This window comes from Paracoccidioides brasiliensis (genome assembly GCF_000150735.1).
Source record: "Paracoccidioides brasiliensis Pb18 unplaced genomic scaffold supercont2.9, whole genome shotgun sequence".
In the NCBI taxonomy this organism is placed as follows: domain Eukaryota; kingdom Fungi; phylum Ascomycota; class Eurotiomycetes; order Onygenales; family Ajellomycetaceae; genus Paracoccidioides; species Paracoccidioides brasiliensis.
Window position 1 is genome coordinate 266345 of NW_011371366.1, and position 19963 is coordinate 286307.

The following is a 19963-nucleotide window of genomic DNA, read 5'->3' on the forward strand; positions in this document are numbered from 1 at the left end:
CCATGCAAAAAGTTAAAAGACGCGATGTCCCCCAACCAACAAACACGCGATCTCAACGGGAATATCTCGATATTAGCGGGGTTAGAATTGGAATGTGCATTGGTCTGCCTAGACATACAGACATGTGAAAGTATGTCCATCTACTATTTCGTCCCACAGCAATGAATGACACCATAACTTCCCTGCTCACGGAGCACTTCAGCTACACCCCACTGGTAAGCTTCCCTCCACCCCATCACACTGGCCGATAAAGTAACTTACATTGTATGTTATGTCCCAGTCTCTCATCGACGACATAATAAACTCCATAAACAACCTCATCTACCAAGCCATCTCCAGCCTGGAGGAGGGTCTTTTAAATGCCCCGCCAGAACGTCTGGGATTCTCACACACAGCAGACTCTATTCCTGACACAGATGATGATGGCAACATACAGTACCCCGAGGCCCGGCTGGAGATAGAAAACGGGCTGCACCAGCTGGAGACGCTGCTTGAGGCGACAGTGGATAAAGCGTTTGATAAATTTGAGATTTACGTACTGCGCAATATCTTGACGGTACCCCAAGATTTGCTGGGATGGATCCGCCTGTCGCATTATGAGGTAGGACGACGGAATTAGCGTTAGAATCGCCAAAGCTGCCGTTTTTACCATTCATGCAAAGCTATAGGATATTGTTTACTGGATACTCGCTAACGATTGTGGAATGTTTCTCATCATAGAAGCTCTCTCTCACACCCATTCCTCCCAACGCCCCAACCCTAGAATCCATAACCCTTCAACGCTACAAGCTACGTGAGAACCGAAAACTGCAGCGCGCACTGAAACAAGAATCCGACCGCAATGAAGCCATAATTGCACAACTCCGCTCAGTCCTGTCAAAAGGCAGCCACTCAGCTTCCACAGAAGAAAAGCAGGTAACAACCACAGCCACAGATACATTGACTACGACGAAAATCCCAGAAAAACCCTCGATTCCAACCACAGATGCCCCCGATCTCTCCTTCCTCGTTACCGATCCCACCGCCCGACGCCTGCGAATTGGTGACGCCGCAGACCCATCACGAGCCCCCATCACAACCAACACAACATTCATACTCTCCCAACTCCCCGCACTACGGATAATGCTTGCACAACTCCGGCCGAAATTATCGACGTTGCCCAAGTCTGTGGATCAGATGGGACTAGATCCGAAGCGTGAGGAGAGAATGGAGTACATTGAGAGTCGGACGCGATTGCATCTGGAGCGGAATGGGGAGCTGAGGGCTGGGAATGAGCATGGTGTGGTAGTTGCTGGGCGGAGGATTGACGGGGAAGAAGCACAGGCGTTAGAAGGAGTGGTGGAGATGTTGGAAAGCGGTTGACTGGCGTACTGTGCGGGTGATTGAGATCGAATCTGTGAAATGGGATTATTCAAGAGCTTTTCATTTTAACTACTTTGTACTAGTTTCATTCACTTCGGGTTCTCCTTTTTGGAGTTTGCGGGAACTGCGTGATTTTACCTTCAACACAGCGTAATGTTTATGTTATATGCTTTGGGCCCACTGAAAGAGGTTTAGAAGGGTTTTTTTCAGGGCGGATCGAGAAAAGGGGGTGGGTATGATATTTTACCATATGCGTATGATGCCTCTTTTACGAAATAGGATGTCACGAGTGCCTCTGAGCCTAGGAAATTGCCGGCCCCTGCGGAAAATGGATTATAACGATTCGGTATAATTCAGGATCCAAGCAGTGGACTGGAACTGGTACATTTATCTCTTTCGGATTGTTGACGCCGCCAGCCACCCATACATCGCGCAGGTTGTGTGTCAGCTTGATGTAGCTCAAACCTTGATGCAGAGAGTGTTGCCTTGACCTGAACCTAGTTGATAACTGCCCAGCTTCAAATTAAAGTTATTTTTCAATCTTTAACAAGTTGCTTCAGTGCATTGCCCAATGTGTTTAATATTATGACAATAAGAACCCAGCTGTCTAGGAAATTACCGTCCAACAAGATACAATTTAGACCTGCATAAAGGGGCGTAGAATAAGACGAGGTTGGGGTAAGATGGAGGGGAATACATGTTTTTATTTCATTCAGTTATAGAACACTCAATCCCATGTTTCTTCTCTGCACTGCTTTGATACGTTTAGGGAGATTTACTGGTACGTTTAACAGTGTAAACAATTTCGGAGATGTGATGTGCTACTTACTGCATGTTGAGTGTATAACCCGGATGGATGCTGGGATGTTGAACAATTTTGACGCCGAGACCCACAATATAGAAATGAAGACGCGAGCACAGAGTGTTCATAGTCAGGTTATCTTCTGAATCCCCAGCAAAAATAATAAGGCACACGCCAATCCTAGGGATAGAACAGGAAGTTGAAGTGTCAAATATATCATGGATGTACTGGATGTACAGTACAGGTTATCAAGCCTTCAACTCGAAGCGCGGCTCCCAGGGCCTTAATTCCATCGGTGATTTCATAGATTCGGCATAAACAATAAAAACCGGGGTAGGCTATTTATAGAACCAAACTTCCTCTGCGCTAACTAACTGGGTAACTAACCCAACCAAGCTTAGTCATACCATGGCCAACCTTATCTCAGCCTTCACCCAATCACTTCGATGTTCCTGGCGCTGGTTTCCAACTCGCAACCACTTGGAACCTCAGGAGCCAGCACTCAGGAGTCAACGGAGGCGCCTTATCAGTTGCTTGATGCAACCCAGCAGTTGTGCTGCTTGTGCAATCGTTGGATACCGGCGCCAGCAGCACTGACGAATCAAATGTGTATCGCTCCCTTGCAGCCCTGCTCTGGAGAGGTCCAAAGAAAGGATTGGATATGCAATTTGATTGGCCGTGGTGACTAGTGCACAAAACGCAGCCTGCCGCCGCGATGGAGACTGGGGAATCTGAATCTTCCCAATTAGATGCGCTGCTCTTCTGCTTCTTCAATCTGATGCAGCCAACGTCATGCGTTATGCGCGCAGATCTGCAGGAACCAGCACCAATGGCTGACTGGGAATCAAGATCATGAATTGTCAAAGTTCCTCTTGTATTTTCCGCCGAGGTACCGGGGCCGTGATATGTATTTCATGTCACATACATGGAGATCCTTTGGCGCCGACGAGAGGCTGCAGCAGATTAAAGAATAAAAACGTATTGTGGCCCATCTCTCTCACGTTCTAGTTTTCTATTTTTTCCTGATTTCCGCTTCACCCATATACTTGGTGGTTCTTGAGTTTCCGTATTTGTTTCCCTTCTTTTTTTTTGGAGCTGCGCTTTATCAGGCTGTGCCTCCTCTGTTCATTTAGTCTTTCGTTAGTTGATCTACCTATCCATTTTTCTTTCGTCCCTATATACGAACCAAGCTGCTTTTCGATCGGAATCGCTGAGAACATATTTGTGCAGAGTGATATGTGCTTATCGAGACGATTACTCCTAATTCCGCAGAACCCGCCTCTCATTTGAGCTGAACACAAGTGGTGCGAACAAGGTCACCCTCGTTCTATTCGTTCATTGATTCCAATTTACCTTCTCCCATAACAATGTCTCCATCATCATTCGTTGGTTCCAATCACGGCTCACAGGCCACCACCCTATCTGCCTCTGACGAAGACGAATCGATCTATCTCTCCCGCACCAAAATCTTCCACTGGATCCGAACTTGCATCTCTGGTCTTATCTTCGCGGTTGCCGTAGCCGTAATTGGCTGCGAAGCTCGCTCCCTTCGCTTTTATCAGGAAACCAGCCCATTCAAGGAATGGGGGCTCGTCCTGTGGCCGGAGCAGCTTGATCTGCGTCCAACTACGGCCCTGATTGCTTGCGGCAGTATCATTGCCGTTCTCACCCTCGCGTATCTTATCATGGCTTCCCTTCCATCTGTAGGTGCACCACACCATATTGCAGCTTTTCCTCATTTACCATTCCAGGACATCAACACCGGTTCCAACAGCTAACTCCAGCACACCTACAGCCACACTCCCGCGTAATCCTCCTAAACGTCATAATCACCATCGTAGCACTCAGCGGCCTTATCGCTGCTATAGGCGCCATCGCCTTCACTTCAACCGTTACTGACCCGCGCATGAACAACGGTGACAATGTCGGCGAGACCATCCGCACCTGGACCTGCAAGTGGGGATTCCCGAGCGGAGTGGACACAGATGGTAAGCCGGTCGATGCCACGGACGCCTTTGGTCGGCTGTGCAGGGAGACTCATACTTCCTTCTCGCTTATGTGTGTGTTGATTGTGCTTCAGGCGATTTTGGGTGTGGCTGCTGCTTTCGGTTGGTGGATGGAATTTGGGATGGAGAGGAAGCGCGGTGTTGGAGCGGTGGAAACTGGAAATGGGGCTGGGGTTGGGAAACAGTCTTTGTGATAGGGCAGTTGGGGTGGAGAGGGTTATTATTTCCATCTGGCTGGCGCCAGCTGTTGATCGGGTCATGCCTTACGGGTTTTTTTGTTTATTTTTCTTGGATGGTTAGTTGCGCGGAGAAGCTCCTGGTTTCGTTCTCATTTACTATGACATGCTACAGTTTCATCCTTTTTCTTTTCTTCTTTTTCTTTTTTTAAAATGTTGGTTTCATTTTTAATGTATTTGGAGTTTGAGTTTGTTTTTACTTGAAAGTATGGGAATAAGTAGATTGAATTTAGTATCATCATTTCTTGAAAGTCAATAAAAATTTTCAAACAAAATCTTGAGTTCTCAGTATTATATATATACATATTCATTTCATATATGAAAACATAACAACTGATTATTCTTTTATATGATGAGCTAATCACTGAGCCAATAGCTGTTACGGAGCAGCTGCTTGTGATATAGATTAAGGTTGATCCGCTCTGATCCTCAACCTCTTCATATTCAGTTGCTTTTTCATTTCACATTCTAATCCCCAGTTTAGTATTCTCGTTGCAGGCTACTTAATTAGATAGATGAATTGAAGCTTTGTCTTGTTATCATCTAGACTAAGCCTGACAATAACTAACACATATGAAAACAAAAAGAAGTTATTAAAGAAAAAAAAAGAAAAGATAAATCATATAAAGATTAAGCTTTATATATAGTAGAAAACAAGCTTATATATTTTCAATTTTACAAAATTAGTAAAAATAATCAAAATAATAGAAATTATAAAATAAAATAAAAGAAAAATACTAAAGATAAAAAATAATAGTTTAAAAATAGTAATAATAGATCAATAAAAATATAAAAAATAAAGTAATATTTAAATTTAATATCTATATATTATATAATTTATATAAAGATTTTATTTAAGTTTGAAATTTATTCTCTAAATATAATTTTTATTTCTTTATAAAATTAATTAAAACTTTTTATTAACTTAATATTAAAAATATATATTTAATTAATTAATAAGTACTTTTCTTTAAAATTTTTTTTAAATATTTTTATTTAAAGAGTAGTTTAATAAAATATTATTTAAACTTATAATTAAATTATAAAAATTATATTTATCTAAATTTATAAAGTTTTTATATCTTTTTATATAGAATTTAAAGTAGTTATAATTAAATTTCAATTGTATTATAGACAAAAAAGTTTTTTTATACTTTATTAATGAAGATTTTCACTTTGATTTTATTTTATATCTTGCATATTGATTATTTTTTGTCTTTTTCTCAAAGCTCTGTTTATTTATTATGACATAATCACTTAGACCTACCAGGTCACGTGTCTCTTCAATTAAATTGACTTGAAACATCATTCATCGATATTGTTTCTCTTCACGGGTCATTATTTTAATCAGGAACTTAGTTTGTCCCTTCTTACAACCACGAAATCATATGAGATGAAGCTTGTATAGCATTTTATTAAATACATACTGACGTATCAACACTACGATTAGCTTTTATTTAGTCAACTTTGCTGGGCCCTTTCGCGAATTAGTCTTGACCAGCGATTCTATTACTAAATATTTGACAGACTATGGCACCCCCGGCGATTCCAACGGGCACTCAGGGCGGCGCGATGGCGGTAACTCCAGGAGACGCTCAAAATGTGATGCGGGTGTCAACCACAGGCAGAGAATATGAGCTTGAAGAAGAGGAGGAAGAGTATAACTCCGATGATGATACTGATTTTGATGTTAACGCGCCGGCTACAGATGACGATGAGGACGAAGACAGGGAAGGGGATGAAATTATAGAGGGGGCTGATCGTGATCGACCTAGCAAAAGGCGGAAACTATCACCCGGTGCAGATGATGGTGATCTCGTGATGGATGCCGGCTTCGATTCAGGTGATGAGATTACTATACGGGCCGGGAAGGAAATGATGGAGAAAGCGAGGAGGAAAGAGATAGAGAAGAAGACAGGGAAAAAGGGCAACAATATAACGAAACTAGACAGTGATGAAGATGACGCGGATGAGTTTGAGATTGATGATGACGTTGGTGGTGTGGGTGGATTCGTGAGAACGAGGGGTATGAAAATGCGCATGTAGGTATTTCATATTTCCTTGTGTGCAGGTTGTTTCTGTAGAAGATGCCTTCGTACAAGGGCTTAGTTGGCTCACTTTGCATTCGTTTCTTATAGGCAAGAAGAACAACGGCCCTTAGCGAGAGCTGATGGTGCCACGGTGGACGTGGATGCGCTGTGGGAACAAATGAAAACAGTTGGGCCCAGCCCCATACCTCCAAAACCCATCGGCCAAGAACCAAGAGATGGGATGACTTCAGAACGAGACAAACAGAATGACAGATCAACAACCAGAAAATCTCTACACCAAATGTTAGACCAAGCGCATCCATCGTCGAAGACGCCACAAATTCCCGCTGGCGAAGAAACCATAACCATCAAGCGAGTCTACAAATTTGCTGGCGAGGTTATAACAGAGGATAAGACTGTTCCCAAAGATTCCGCGGAGGCAAAACTTTACCTTTCCGAAGAAAAAGCTAAGAAAAACAAACAGTCTATAAGCTACAAGAAAGCGGAGAAGGACAATGACCCATATGATGGTGGTAACATTCCGCTTCGAAGACCGCTGCGTAAATACTCCCGATTCGACCCTAACCCCCCTGACATGGTCAAGAAGAGTTGGGAAAAGAACGTCGATGCCCCCGGTGGTGCTGGCGTTGGGGGCGGTGAGCAACCCAAGGGACCCAAGCTGAATACTGTCATGAAATCTCAGCTTGATTGGGCCAAATATGTCGATCGGACAGGCATCAAAGATGAACTTGACGTGCACAGCAAGGCTAAGGAGGGATACCTGAGCCGGATGGACTTCTTGAATCGCGTGGATGCGAAGAGAGAAGAAGAGCGGCGCAATGCAAGGTTGAAGAATTTATGACTCTTGCAACAAGAACTGAGAATTAATGTCAATGGTTACAGTTGTTACTCTCTTGACATCGGCTGATAGGTTGAAGACGCTGAAAACCAAACTTACCTGGTAAACAAAATGCAAGCTTGTTAAGATCCTTCAGCGTAACTACCATATACTCCTTATACCGACATTTCAGTATATCTCTCTCGCTTAAGCCTCTTTCATTCCATTTACTGTCAATATATGTCACAACATGAACAGGCCCATACAGCCGCTTTTCCTGGGGTGCCTCGCTATGCCGTTCGTTTACCCTTTCTTTTTATCCAGGTCCCAAAAGCAATATATCTACTGTATGCAATGGTATTGCCATCACAGAAAAACTCGACACAATATTTTTTTTGCGGATGATGGAGATGTATTCCACCATTGGCATGTATCCATCATGACGGAGCGGAGAAGGGGCTGCCGCAATTGATAACATTGGCCTCTGGCATTTTGTGGGACCGAAATGTATGCTCAGGTCATGGGGTCAACCAGCTGTAAAAGGTGATAGAACTAGTGGTATGTTAGTTGGGACCAATATTCTGCTTCCATTTTCTATTTTTCTCAAACTGATACGTTTTGTTCTCCTAGCAAACCAACTAGTTGGCAAAGAGGTCGTTCCGGAGCATGGTCATCAATCAAAGTGAGCTTGCTGTAGATGAAAATACACGTTGAGGAAGACGTTTCTAATCCCCCCCTGCAACAATCAGTCCCGCTCCGTTTCCTCCCCAGCCCGCTTGTGGCCTATTATTACTCCCTGCACGTCGCATGGAAATTAATCGGGCCATTCTCCTCCACAGCCACACGCGCTTCCCCGTCTCCTCGTCAATGAAACTGTGGCGTAGTCCAATACCTCTCACTGGATTGGATTTCCACTCCCTGTTTCCAAAAAAAAAAAAAAGTGGTGAGGGGTGGGGATAAATATATATTGATCGAAGCGCTCGCTGCCTCCATGATATGGTTGTTTTTGGACAAAATTCTAAAATGTTATATGATGGTGAAAGACCTCTCCACCAGCCTCTTCAGGCCGCCCTAGGCAGACGGACAGGCGTTGGAATCTGTGTGGACGAAGCTGGGGATGAGACGCCCTGATCGGACCGAAAAGCCTGTTGCTTTCAAATGCCTTTCGGGGAGATTTTGGGGACGGTTGCGATCATGGTATTGGATACATTCATATACATATCAATACATAATTGCTGGCAGAGGATTACTATGCAATGGAAATCCCATCCGTTTGTACCACTCTTGTTACGGAAGCAGACTTGATTCTGTATCAATTGAGGGTGCCAACGATTGCCTTCATCCTTTTTATGGGGAGACCCTCAACCGCCCGAGAAATGCTATCGGCTCCTTGGCAACTACATCAACCTACGTTATCCAAGAAGACTTCTTGTCTTAAGGACATACAGGCCTGACGAGGTCATTCCACGAGAACCTCGAGGGGCCAAAGGCCGTTTGGGGTGATATCACGGTGTCCCAGCCCTATCATCTTCTCCTTCAACTCCATGGCCTTCGATGAATGTCAACTTCAACTAATTTTTCATTTGATATCAAGAAACATCCATCTATTCATTCACTCATTAAAGTGTTTCACTACTTACACTCATGGGTGATCTATATCAAATTGCCCCCAAAGCTCAATCGAACTAAATCGAATACATGCATGCATGGGACTCACAATCGAATAAACTGCTAAAACAACCGGAATCAAAATTCTGTGCTAACCATGCCGAAAGCCATCGTTGATGGATTAAAAAGGAGATAGAAGATTATTTGGGTATAGTAAAAGAGAATAATTTTATACCATTTGCGTTGTGCATACAGCAATATTGGGGTTCTCCCAACCTCGATCATTTCACCTGGAATATCAATTCCAAATATGTCACCAAGTCTACCTGCTGCTATTCAAGTACACCATGAGGGGCACCTGTTATCGCATATGGACATGTTTTTCAGTGTCATTATTGGCTTCCAGACACCGAACTGGCCGCCCATCTGGAGTTAAGTCCCCCCGGAAGTCTGGATCATACTCTGAACTTGCCTCATCCAGCGTTGCTACGTAGCGGTTTCGACCTCCCTTTTTTCCATGGGTTGTGGCGTAATGCACGTTGAGGTTGTCATTTCTTGAAAAGCTCCTGTTGCAATCGGGAACCCAGCAAACATGCGGTTTCTCATTGGTGTGGCTTTTCAGATGCCTTTTCAGGTGCTCATGTCGCTTAAATTTGCCGTTGCAGCCAGGCGCATCACATTTGAATGGTGCTGCTGGGATCTTTGATGGGATACTTTCAAGGCCATGGCTGCGTTTTCGCTGGGGTCTTATTTGACCTATTGATTCTGTGGACGATACCTGTGTTTGTTGCCCGGGACTTGGGGAATGTTCTGGGGACTCGTAGTATCCGGTGCTGTTGTATCCCCATGAGCATTCCTTAGATCCACTTACTTGGGCTAGTGGTTTTGGAATGTCTATTCCAGTGTACGTCGTCTCAGATATTGCAGTGTTCCCAGTCCCCCCCACGCCCGAACAATATCCAGCTGAAGCTAGTCCTAATGCAGGTGCAACTCCTGGTACTTCATCCGCCAGCGGTGTTCGCCATTGGACACCACGTCCTTCTAGATCGCATGATGGATTGTTAGGAGATATGACAGCACCTTCGTATGCAAGGTCATAGCATACGCGTACAGATTGCGGATTTTGAGATGCCGGATGTGGCAAATTCTCGCCGTGAAGAATTCGGTTATGACCTCGCAAGATACCGGCTACCCCAGCATCACGCTGCTGAATCGTGCCATTGTGCTCTATACTAGGCGAACAATTCCAGAAACCGTGCATAGCAGCGGAGCTTGGAAATCGATTCACGATCGTTTCATCAGTTGTTATGGATCCGCAAGCCGGGTGACCAACACTTAACGATCCTCTCTGATCCGTTGGCCAGTGTTGCGTTCCCGGGCTATTAGACGCGGAAAAGCGCTCTCCATACGAGTGTTCGTTTGTCAGTTCCACATACGCCCGCTGGTCCGAGCTTGTGGAATGTTTGGAGGGAGGGTTTCGAGGAACGAATCCTGGTATTCCAGGCCGGTACGCCCTTGTGCTAGTTGGGAGGTGTTTACCACTCATACTGGACCTGTTATCAGGAAAATGACGTCAGATATCTACTCTTTCATGGTGACGGGTTTAAATGTGACTTACGTATTTGCAATGATCTTGAATGTCCTCGCCATACATTAGACAAATTCGGCTTCTGGAAATATTCAAATTCAATAGCCGAAAAGCCACAATGTTGGGAGAAATCAATGATAGCCAAACACTAAATTATATGTTAGCCTCGGAGTTATGGTCCCAAAACTACTTATATTACATATTGTAAGTCTCTGAGTCTTTGCCCACCAGGACAAATACTTACATTTAGCTATTTGTTTCTTTTTATCCGAAAGACACTGGAATTAACTTCGTATGATATCCGCCCACAGGACTCGGTGCTGGTGTATGAACCCGGAGTGGAGTGAGTTAGAAATAGTATTCACAGAACATAGCTGCAAAGAGCTCCAATTATGTATGCCAAATCCATGATGAATGACGCGCTGAACGCACACTCTGGCCAAGTCGCCTCATTGCTACAAATGTGAGAAGTCCCAAAGCTTAATAGTGCTCGACAGCCTCGACTTTTCATAATCTTCATGAGGAATTAGAGACCGCCTCCCGCTCCGTTTTGCGGCTACCAGCATTCAATCTTCCTATGAATCTACACAAGATGTCTACACTACAGGCTCACCCGGCATGAGGGGATCTACTCACCTTTTTTATTTCATTTTGTTTATTTATTTTTGGAAGTCGTCGAATATTAACTGTAGCCGACGTGTCAGGTTTGGAACCTCTTCTCGTTCCGTATCAACAGAGAGTCGTTTCAAGTATTTACCAACAGGATTTGACTACGATGCTACATATCCCATCAAAACCGCACAATCAAACAAGCTAGACTCGTTCAGAACGGGTGCAGACGGGTGGCTTCTCGGAACTTCTACTCGACAACGCTTGCAGCTTGATCCCATAACCTTGGGCGGAGGGATGTTAGTTTCGAGATCTTCCCGTCACCAGCTTGAATGCCTGCTTCGCCAATCATCTGCACTCGAAAACCAGTATCTACCCCACGGGTCGTTCCCACAGAAGGCTCTCCGGATTCCCAGGGTATCCTTGGGACTGTGGCGTAGTCGAGCCCCTTTTCGATGCGTTAAGGGCGCGTCACAATTACTTTATTATTCTTTTGTCAACCCCGCATAAAAATTATTACCTTGTCAGTGGTAGTCGAAAATTTGACGGCATAACTGGCTCACAACAAAATCCCCATGGTTGGTTTATAAGAACATCTTTCTAAAACCTACTTATGATATCCGCTATTGTCTAAGATCCCTGTTTGCATCGATATGTTATTGAGCTGCGGCCAGTTTCAATACCTTAGTGCAGCCCAGATACTAAACATGACTATGAAGCATGAATGCATTTATTTCGTTCGTCAGTCAGTGATATCATTAAATGTTGGTTTGCTGCGGCTCTGGTTCCGAGATTTTACACTCTATGAAATCCAATCTTTATAGGTCAAATGCATAGTGCACATAGCATGTCCACTTCATATATTCCGAATCAGCCAGTCCTGTGGCTATCACCAATTAACTACCCGCTACGATGCACATCAGTTCCTTGCAATCCCAAACATGCCCCAAGCATGAACCACAATTTGTTGGTAGACCATTGACTTTCTAATCAAATGTTCGATCCCCAAAAATTCGACTAAACAGGTCTGAAATTGAGAGGGGTCTATAAGTTGGCGATATGTATGGTAGGTTATGGGGATGGTAAATCGTGCAGTATTCATCATGCCTTCTTATGACATGTGTGAAGTTTCTCTTCCTTGACTAATCACACGGTTCTTATTGCTCAAGCCATCTGCTCTACCTGCAGAACGATACGATTTCGAGTAACTCATTTCCGAGGGGACGACGACAGCCTCCCTTAGACCATATCCAGGCGACCTCCACAAATGAAAATTAGTCGAGTGCAATAAGTTGCTTCTAGTTCCGCACGAATAAGCATCCTGAAGGACTTGGTTGGCATGCTGCACATCTTGGCCTCGAATTTGGGTCTATGGGGTGGGTGATCCACTTGTGAGCCTTTCGAGAGCTTTATGTTTTTCTCAGCCACCTGGACGGAGTGGACAGGCCCCAATAAAATCCAGACATGCACTTCACGTTTGCAGATTGGGATCATAAGTACTCAGTTCTTGACTAAGAATATAAATTCTAGAGATCCATAAGAGGTTAATGAACCGGAGGAGCTGATCGTATGCTGTTTTTCATTTGACGGTACCTTTTTATTATGGGGTGTTGTGCTGTAAGTTATCAATTTCTCTTCTTTTTTTTCAATTTTTTTTTATCCAATAGCTTGTTGTCATTGACTTGCGTTGCAGTCTCACCGACGCAAAAGATTGAGATCACGAATCAAACTCCAATATCCCTGCTCAAAATATGGGGCCATTTAATTTCCATTGCTTCTAATCCGTTTGCGCAGTTAGATCATAGTTCAATAAAAAACACCAGGCTGAACGACCCTCCAGACGTCAAATCCATCCCATATACAACCTTTTGTGTCACTTTTCTTATTTCAAGGAACACCACAGGTATTCATATCCTGAGCTTCTAAAATTACTACCTACAAGGGTTTTCATTATTAATCTCCTCCCTGGCCAATGAATGTTAACGTTGCGAACCCAGGAGTTCATGGACCCCTTGGATATATCTTCGTTCTCCACTAAACCATTGAGAAGACCTCCCGCTTCCATAAAAGGCTACAGGGCAAACTCAGAAGAACAGTCCAATGGTAGCCATGTGCCTCTCCGGTCATAGCAAGTATGGGTTTACGCTTCCCTGTATTCCTTGGGCCCCTTTACTTTGTTCAACCCTTATCTTCCCTGGGCGCCAGCCAATCCCGAATTTATAGTACCATTCCACCTTTCCACTTCACTGCATTGGAAGCTGCAGAGAACGGAGAAAAGAGCCATAGTTTGTGGAAATGGCCTTGGTTGACGTTGAAGTTTAACAGCAGAGAATTATTACGGTTAAACCCACTACCACGCAACTCAGATCTTCAGTTGTCGACTAGTACCCGGATGTCTTCAGCCTGCCCGTATAACTATAGGAACATAGAAATCCCTTTGAGAAGAGGGGCTCGCGAGAACGAGGCAAACATTCATCCAGAAGATTGTAAAAAGGACATGAGACAAACTCCGAATTCTCAATAAATGTGGAGAATGACAGTTTCGTGGACTTGTGAACCATAGATTGAGGTGATTTTCAAGATGCGAAATGCAGAAAGTCAGCTTTTACATTCAAACAATAGTTATGGCATTCATTGTGGTTCAAAAGCATCTTCAAAGCCTCGAATAACTAGCTCTATTTCCCCTCTAAGGGAAAAGGATGGTAGCATCCCATTCCACCGTCATTATCAACTTAACAAGCGCGCAATTCTGAGTTGCTGCATGCTATCTAGGTAATTTGGACCAATGATGGCAAGTACCATGGCTTTTATCCCACAGACCAAAGATCTGGCTTCTGCAAAAGCGGGTGCAGGTTTGGCTCCCGCATCCACGAACGGACTCTGTGCCGAACGCAAACGCATGCAGGACGCGTGCCCCCGCATCAGACCCTAAAACATGACCAATCGAAGCGATCCCATCAGACACAGCGACGCAGCCGGTCGGAAAAAGAGATCTTCACGCGAGAATCGGATGAACATCGATTCTGAATCGGTTCGCAAGAAAGCCATTAACTCCGCTGTTACTGGCAGACACCCCAGGACTCCTGGAGTAGTTCCTTCAGACAGCCTTCAGAATTTCTCCTCAAAACCTCCAATTGAGACTTGAATCCATTTCAGTATGTTTGCTTCGGCACCGTTATGTTCGGTTGGAGCAAACCAGCTGGGTTGTGATAATACATAGCCTCACCCATTCAATAATTTTCTTGCTACCCTTCCCAAACCTAATTTATTTTGTCATATTCGAAGGGAGTTAGTTCTATCAGTTGCGCAACTCCTACATATACCCGTAAGTTTTAGGTTTTCTGCCCTCCAATCCACCAAAGCATCTCCTTTTCATTCGTCAGCTGTCGCAGCGTCTAATTTTATCACAAATTTCATTCAATTCAACGCATGAACAATCAAGTAACTACCATGAAGTCTAAATTCATCTACTAGACCGGAACCTGAAAACTACTTTACAGCGCCTTATTGGGTTCGACAGCAATCCGCGATTCGGCCCTCCTAGGCACGCCCATAAAAGAGGGCCATTTGAGATGCAGAACATCTGCCCTTGTTACACGATTTCATTGAATTTCCCTACAAGTCATCCGTGTGCAGTCCGGTTGGGGATGAGGTATGAGCATTTTGGTACAGGACTGTGGGGGTTAATTGGAAATGGGCCCTAAATCCTGACTAGGACTGCAAGCGGCAAGGTGATCAATTTCTCAGAGCCAGAGCGTAGTCAGGCATGATGATACTTGCAAAACAGTTCGCCAGTATCCATCTATCTAACCCCTCAGAAGTGCCCCTTGCATCAACCGACGACGCCAATAATAAATTCCCTTTGCATCAAAAATTATTCCTCGTAGTTAACTAGGTTTGGATATTTCAACCGAAACTTAAAATGTCCTACCTCTACGAAAAAGAATCCTGGGCGAGTCCCTTTGGAAGCACGATAATATTGGAAACTACCCGCAAAGGTATCCAAAAGGTTGATTCAGAAAATAATATCATTGGTTATCATTTAGATAGAAGCTAGGTATGAGAGAAACTCTTCCATGTAAAACGTAAAAGTCGTATAGAAATCAGATAGAAAGGGAAATAAATCGGAGCACACAATAAGACCAGGTCATTGCTTAAGATACAGAAAGCCAACAACCTATCTAAACCAACCCTCTGAAGATCAGATTGGATACACCATTCAAACATTAATGACCGTGGACTAGGGAGATGAGTATAAAAGAAATGGTAAGTTAAAACAGCCAGAGGTATTAGCTATGAGCTCAGCCAACAAAAGCGGAAAACTGACCAAAAAAAAAAAAAGAGGGGAGGACTTGAAAGGTAGAATAATTCACAAAAAGAAGAACATAAGTCATGAGTCAATCAAATCACTTCATCCAAACCGCCTTAACCTGCCTTGCCGATAATAAATTCCGTATTATTAGCTCAACCTTAAAAAACTCCGGCCCCAGCCAGCCCACTGGTATCTGGGAAGTTTCTGAACAGGCGTAAACAAAAAAAAACAAAAGAAAAGAAAAAAGAGAAAAGAAAAGAAGAAAAAGAAAAAAAGGGAAGAAAGGAGGGGAAAGAAGGAAAGGAAGCAAGTGGAAAAGGTGGAAAGAAAGAAAACAGAAAAAGAAAATGGTAACGCCAGGCAAATCGAGACGCCTTGCTGTTCAACTAGGCACACAACGAAAACCACCCAATCATATGTGTGCATATCTCACTTGCACAGCTGACAAAGTACAAGTATGAAATAACAGAGGGGAAAAGTTATATGGTGTAGAGTGCCAATAGCATAGTTAGGAGTTTTAGGAAAGAGTGGGTGTTAGAAAGTGAAGGTGAAGAGGGTTGATGGGGAGATGAGTGGCGCGGGTTTGAGATAGATGAGGTGGAGAGAGATGGCCCGGTAAGTATTTATCTGAATGGGGTTTGTGCAAATTGTGTAAATGGCTAGTCTGAGGTAACAGCAAAAACAGAAGGGCGAGTAAAAATACACAAGCAAGAAGGCAATCTCAATTTATTTAGCCATATTATTACCCACCATCTGCTGCTGATGGTGCTGCTGTTGGAGAGCCTGCGCCTGCGCTTGAACTTGGGCTTGGACCTGAGCATGTGCTTGCGCCTGTGCTTGCGCCTGGTTCTGAGCCATTTGCGCCCGCTGTTGTTGACCCTCCCTCTTCATAATCTCAAACAAGTACTGTTTGGCAGTTTTATCCACTTGTTCCTGAAACTGTTGGCGAATGTTTTCAGGCCAGCCAGTCATGTGGCCATACTGCTGCGTAAATTTCGCGCGTACTTCGATTTGGACCTGTGGGAGCACACGTTGCGCATACAGAGCTCGGTAGCGGGGCTGAAGCCCTACTTGAGTTTGTGGGACGCCATTCGCTTGGGCTATAACTTGTTGCTGAGGTAGTTGTTGAGGGCTTCCTTGTTGTTGACCGTGGATAGCTTGCTGATGAGACATATGCATCTGTGCCAGCTGACTTCGAATAACATGAGCCTGATAAGCGGCCTGGCTGGGGAACTGATGTGGTTGCGGTTGATGGGGCGGCGGTTGATGGGGCTGCGGTTGATGGGGCGGCGGTTGCTGCTGCTGCTGTTGCTGTTGCTGTTGCTGCTGCAAAAAGATATTATGTTGTTGTTGTTGTTGCTGTTGTTGTTGCTGTTGTTGTTGTTGCTGTTGCTGAGCATGTTGAATATTTTGTTGCGCATGCATGCTTGCCTGAAGCTGCGCCAATTGTTGTGGATTAAGCTGCTGTCCGCCAGCCTGTAAGCTTCGTTGTAGCATGATTTTCTGCCTCTGCATTATGGCCTGTTGCTGCTGTTGAGGAGTCATCATCACCCCATTCATCTGAGGATTAGCCATGATGGCATGGCTCATGACCGGAGTATGAGCCATGGTAGAAGCGTTCGGGCTTGCGTGCGTCATTCGCTGCGTAGGGGTGGCGTTGCGCATCGTTGGAGTGGCATGAGACATAGCTGGTGTCCCATGTGGCATTTGTGGGGTCCCGTGTCTACTGGGACCTTGTTGACTTCGGCTAGCAGTCATTGGATGCCCCATGACGGCTGGATGGCTATGTTGTACACCAGATGTAACTTGGAGAGGGCTTCCTGCTCCTTGAGCAGAACTCGTCATAGCGATTGGCATTCCTTGGTTCATCTGCGCGCCCATCAAAGTTCCTGCCAATGGAGATGAGCTATGTGGGGTTGAATGCCGCACGACTGGAGATGATTGTTGACCCTGCGACGCTGGAATCATCTGCTGAGGCTGTGGTTTATGCGGCGTGCTCATAGCAGGATTTCCTCGGGATTGAGGTCGCCGATTCTGCGCAGCTGCAGCTGCAACTTGGGCCTGTACCTGAGCATGCTGTGCTGCTGCTGCTGCTGCTGCCGCCGCCGCCGCCGCCTGTTGTCTTCTGTTGTCTTCTCTGCTTTGTTCCTCAGCCAATCGTTGCTCATTAGCACGTCGCTTCTCCCTCTCAGCCTCTTGTTGTAATCTTTTCGCATGGTCTTGCTGCAGCTTCTTCTCGTGTTCAAGTTTAGCTTTCTCTTCATGTTCCAGGCGAATTTTCTCGAGGGTTTTGAATCTCGAAAATCTGGGTTCAAACGGAGCTGCGCCACTTTCATCATCGACATTAGGTGCTTTGGCACCCCCGCCATTGCCAGAAGTAGTTGGGCCCAACCTCTCATCCATGATAAGCATAAATCTCTCCTCTTCAGCAGCCAATGCTTCATCGGCCGCCAATTCTGCTACGGTCCGTCTTCGGGTCTTTGGTGAGGGGGGTTTGCTGCGATGCAGAGGGTCCTCCAAAAACTTGAGAAGATTCGCACTCGCTGCCAACCCATCAACTGGCTCGAGATAGAGTGGCGGGGCTGTCGCGTGTATCAGCTTTGCTTCAGCTTCCAAGAGTTCCGATGGTTCTACCATCATCTTTTGTCTCTTCGCTGGAGGCGCACGGTCCGTCACTGGAGAAGATGGCAATGCGGAGAGAGGTGTGGGTGGCTGGGGAATAGATCCGGTTCGCAATGTGGAATAAGCTTGGGACTGGCGGCGATTGACAGCTCGAGGGTCAGGGGTCATAGACAACAGAGTCAACTCTGCCAAGAGTGATTGAGGTGTGGGATGTAGCACAGTCGTAAAAACCCTAGGTTTGGGAGCTTTCTGCTTTGAAGTACCAGAATCCGTCGTATTTGCGTTGGATTCTGAAAGACCATTATTGGCTTCTGTGGACGACTGCTCGTCGGCTCTTTGGCTATTTGTGGAAGTGCCATTGGTGGTAGCATTTACACTTGACTGGTTCTGTTGTGGATATGGTACGAATGGAGAAGGGGTAACATGCTGGTTGTAATTGTGTAAAGAGAAAGGTGAGGTCTTTTCGCCGGAGGAGGAATTGGATGCAGGGTTTGGTTGGGAGGAGACAGATTTATGATCCACGACACGGACAATAAGGCAGTCTATTCACAGCATTAGCTTTAGTGCTTTAGGGTTGGCCACAGATAATACAAGTCTCACTCTCGTAGAATCTAACTCCCCCTTTCACCAGTTCTTCGATCATGTCATGCGGAACAGTACCAGCTTTGATGTGCTCGATGATGACCTTCATTTCAGAATTATATGGGAAGCTTCCATCTTGTTGATCGAACCGGAAATGAGTGGGGTGAAGATGTATAGTTAGGGACGGTGGAGATTTCGAGTACTTTTTGAGTATGTAGGAGGTTGTTTTGACTTGAAAAGGAACCAATTAGCCCGGAATTCTTACCGAAATGTCAATTGAAGACAAGATAATACTAACCATATGGTTCGGGAAACTTCTTGAGCTGCCTGCAGTCCGCAACAGGCACATCCATACCCGGGGGTTTTGTCGGGGGGGGGTGTAAACGAGTTGCAGAATCGCCGGGTTTTTGGGGCTCTTTCCTCGGGCGCGTTTGCTGGCGATTATTGGCGCCATTTACGACAGCAGCATTGGTGGGAGTAACTGCCCCTGGCTGTTTGGTGCCTGAAAAGCGATTTGTAGCAGACCCCAGGGGCGACGGGGAAGGTTGCGAAGTCCTCATGCCATTGATGCCGGTCTGAATGTAGGATGGGGCGGGTCGTTTGATTTTGTGTAAAGGGGGTTTAGTAGATACAGCAGTCGCCATGCCGGAAGACACTTCCATGCGACGGAGACAGGACGCCTGCTGCTAGCGTTCGAAAGGGACGGTTAGGACGCTGCCGACTGGACGGACAAGAATGTAGAACCCCCGGAATATTGCTCGGATAGCCGATGCGGGAGACATGTGGGAAAAGCACGGATGGACTGGGTGGCGACCGGCTCGCCCACGACGGATTCTGGAGGACAACAAAACAAACAGAACAGAGACTAGCTGGCGAGGGACATCGGGAGGGACAACTGAATGCTAAATTGTCAGGTTACAAGGCGAGTCTGATGGTGAGGATACGGTCTTGTGTTGGCTGTGGTTCAACTGTGGTTAAAAGTTGTTGTTTCCATGCCAAGATGAGGCTCTGGAATGTCACATTAGGGGGGGGGGTTGTTGCGTTCACGTGATCATCTCTACACGGATTGGACCTAGCGTGTTTCTTACTAAGCCACTTTTAACTTAACTATCAACCTCGGCATTTTACTGTTTGCCCAGGACAAAAGGATGTACGGCAGGAAGTAAAAATCGGTGGATATTGAAACATTATGAGAAAAGGTGGCTGGCATCAGGTGAAATTTGATGACAATTAATGATGAAGAGCGAACGTATAAACAACGTCTATATACAGAGTTGAATTATCCGAATGTGCAGCGTATCATTCCGCTCCAAACCTAATAAACTTCTTGAACCCCAGAGGACCCATAGCTACGACTCGGGAACTCTA

General features: G+C 45.2%; 6 protein-coding genes across 6 annotated transcripts; 4 read left to right on the forward strand and 2 right to left on the reverse strand.

Annotated features, from left to right (window-relative positions):
• Positions 1-161: 161 nt before the first annotated feature.
• Positions 162-1362, forward strand: PADG_06614 (MIND complex subunit MTW1; the record flags this gene model as incomplete). The annotated part of the gene is made up of 3 exons (XM_010763865.1): positions 162-215; positions 281-601; positions 721-1362. 3 exons carry the CDS (start codon positions 162-164, stop codon positions 1360-1362), a joined length of 1017 nt encoding a protein of 338 aa, XP_010762167.1.
• Positions 1363-3531: 2169 nt separating this feature from the next.
• PADG_06616 (uncharacterized protein) lies at positions 3532-4364 on the forward strand (the record flags this gene model as incomplete). The annotated part of the gene is made up of 2 exons (XM_010763866.1): positions 3532-3867; positions 3960-4364. The coding sequence occupies 2 exons, from the start codon at positions 3532-3534 to the stop codon at positions 4362-4364; spliced, it is 741 nt and encodes a 246-aa protein (XP_010762168.1).
• Positions 4365-5936: 1572 nt separating this feature from the next.
• Positions 5937-7298, forward strand: PADG_06617 (uncharacterized protein; the record flags this gene model as incomplete). The annotated part of the gene is made up of 2 exons (XM_010763867.1): positions 5937-6448; positions 6545-7298. The coding sequence occupies 2 exons, from the start codon at positions 5937-5939 to the stop codon at positions 7296-7298; spliced, it is 1266 nt and encodes a 421-aa protein (XP_010762169.1).
• A 1945-nt stretch (positions 7299-9243) lies between these two features.
• Positions 9244-10532, reverse strand: PADG_06618 (uncharacterized protein; the record flags this gene model as incomplete). The annotated part of the gene is made up of 2 exons (XM_010763868.1): positions 9244-10435; positions 10501-10532. The coding sequence occupies 2 exons, from the start codon at positions 10530-10532 to the stop codon at positions 9244-9246; spliced, it is 1224 nt and encodes a 407-aa protein (XP_010762170.1).
• A 3347-nt stretch (positions 10533-13879) lies between these two features.
• Positions 13880-14224, forward strand: PADG_06620 (uncharacterized protein; the record flags this gene model as incomplete). Its single annotated transcript, XM_010763729.1, has 2 exons — positions 13880-13989; positions 14041-14224. 2 exons carry the CDS (start codon positions 13880-13882, stop codon positions 14222-14224), a joined length of 294 nt encoding a protein of 97 aa, XP_010762031.1.
• A 1893-nt stretch (positions 14225-16117) lies between these two features.
• Positions 16118-19239, reverse strand: PADG_06621 (uncharacterized protein; the record flags this gene model as incomplete). The annotated part of the gene is made up of 3 exons (XM_010763730.1): positions 16118-18555; positions 18614-18826; positions 18894-19239. 3 exons carry the CDS (start codon positions 19237-19239, stop codon positions 16118-16120), a joined length of 2997 nt encoding a protein of 998 aa, XP_010762032.1.
• Positions 19240-19963: the final 724 nt, after the last annotated feature.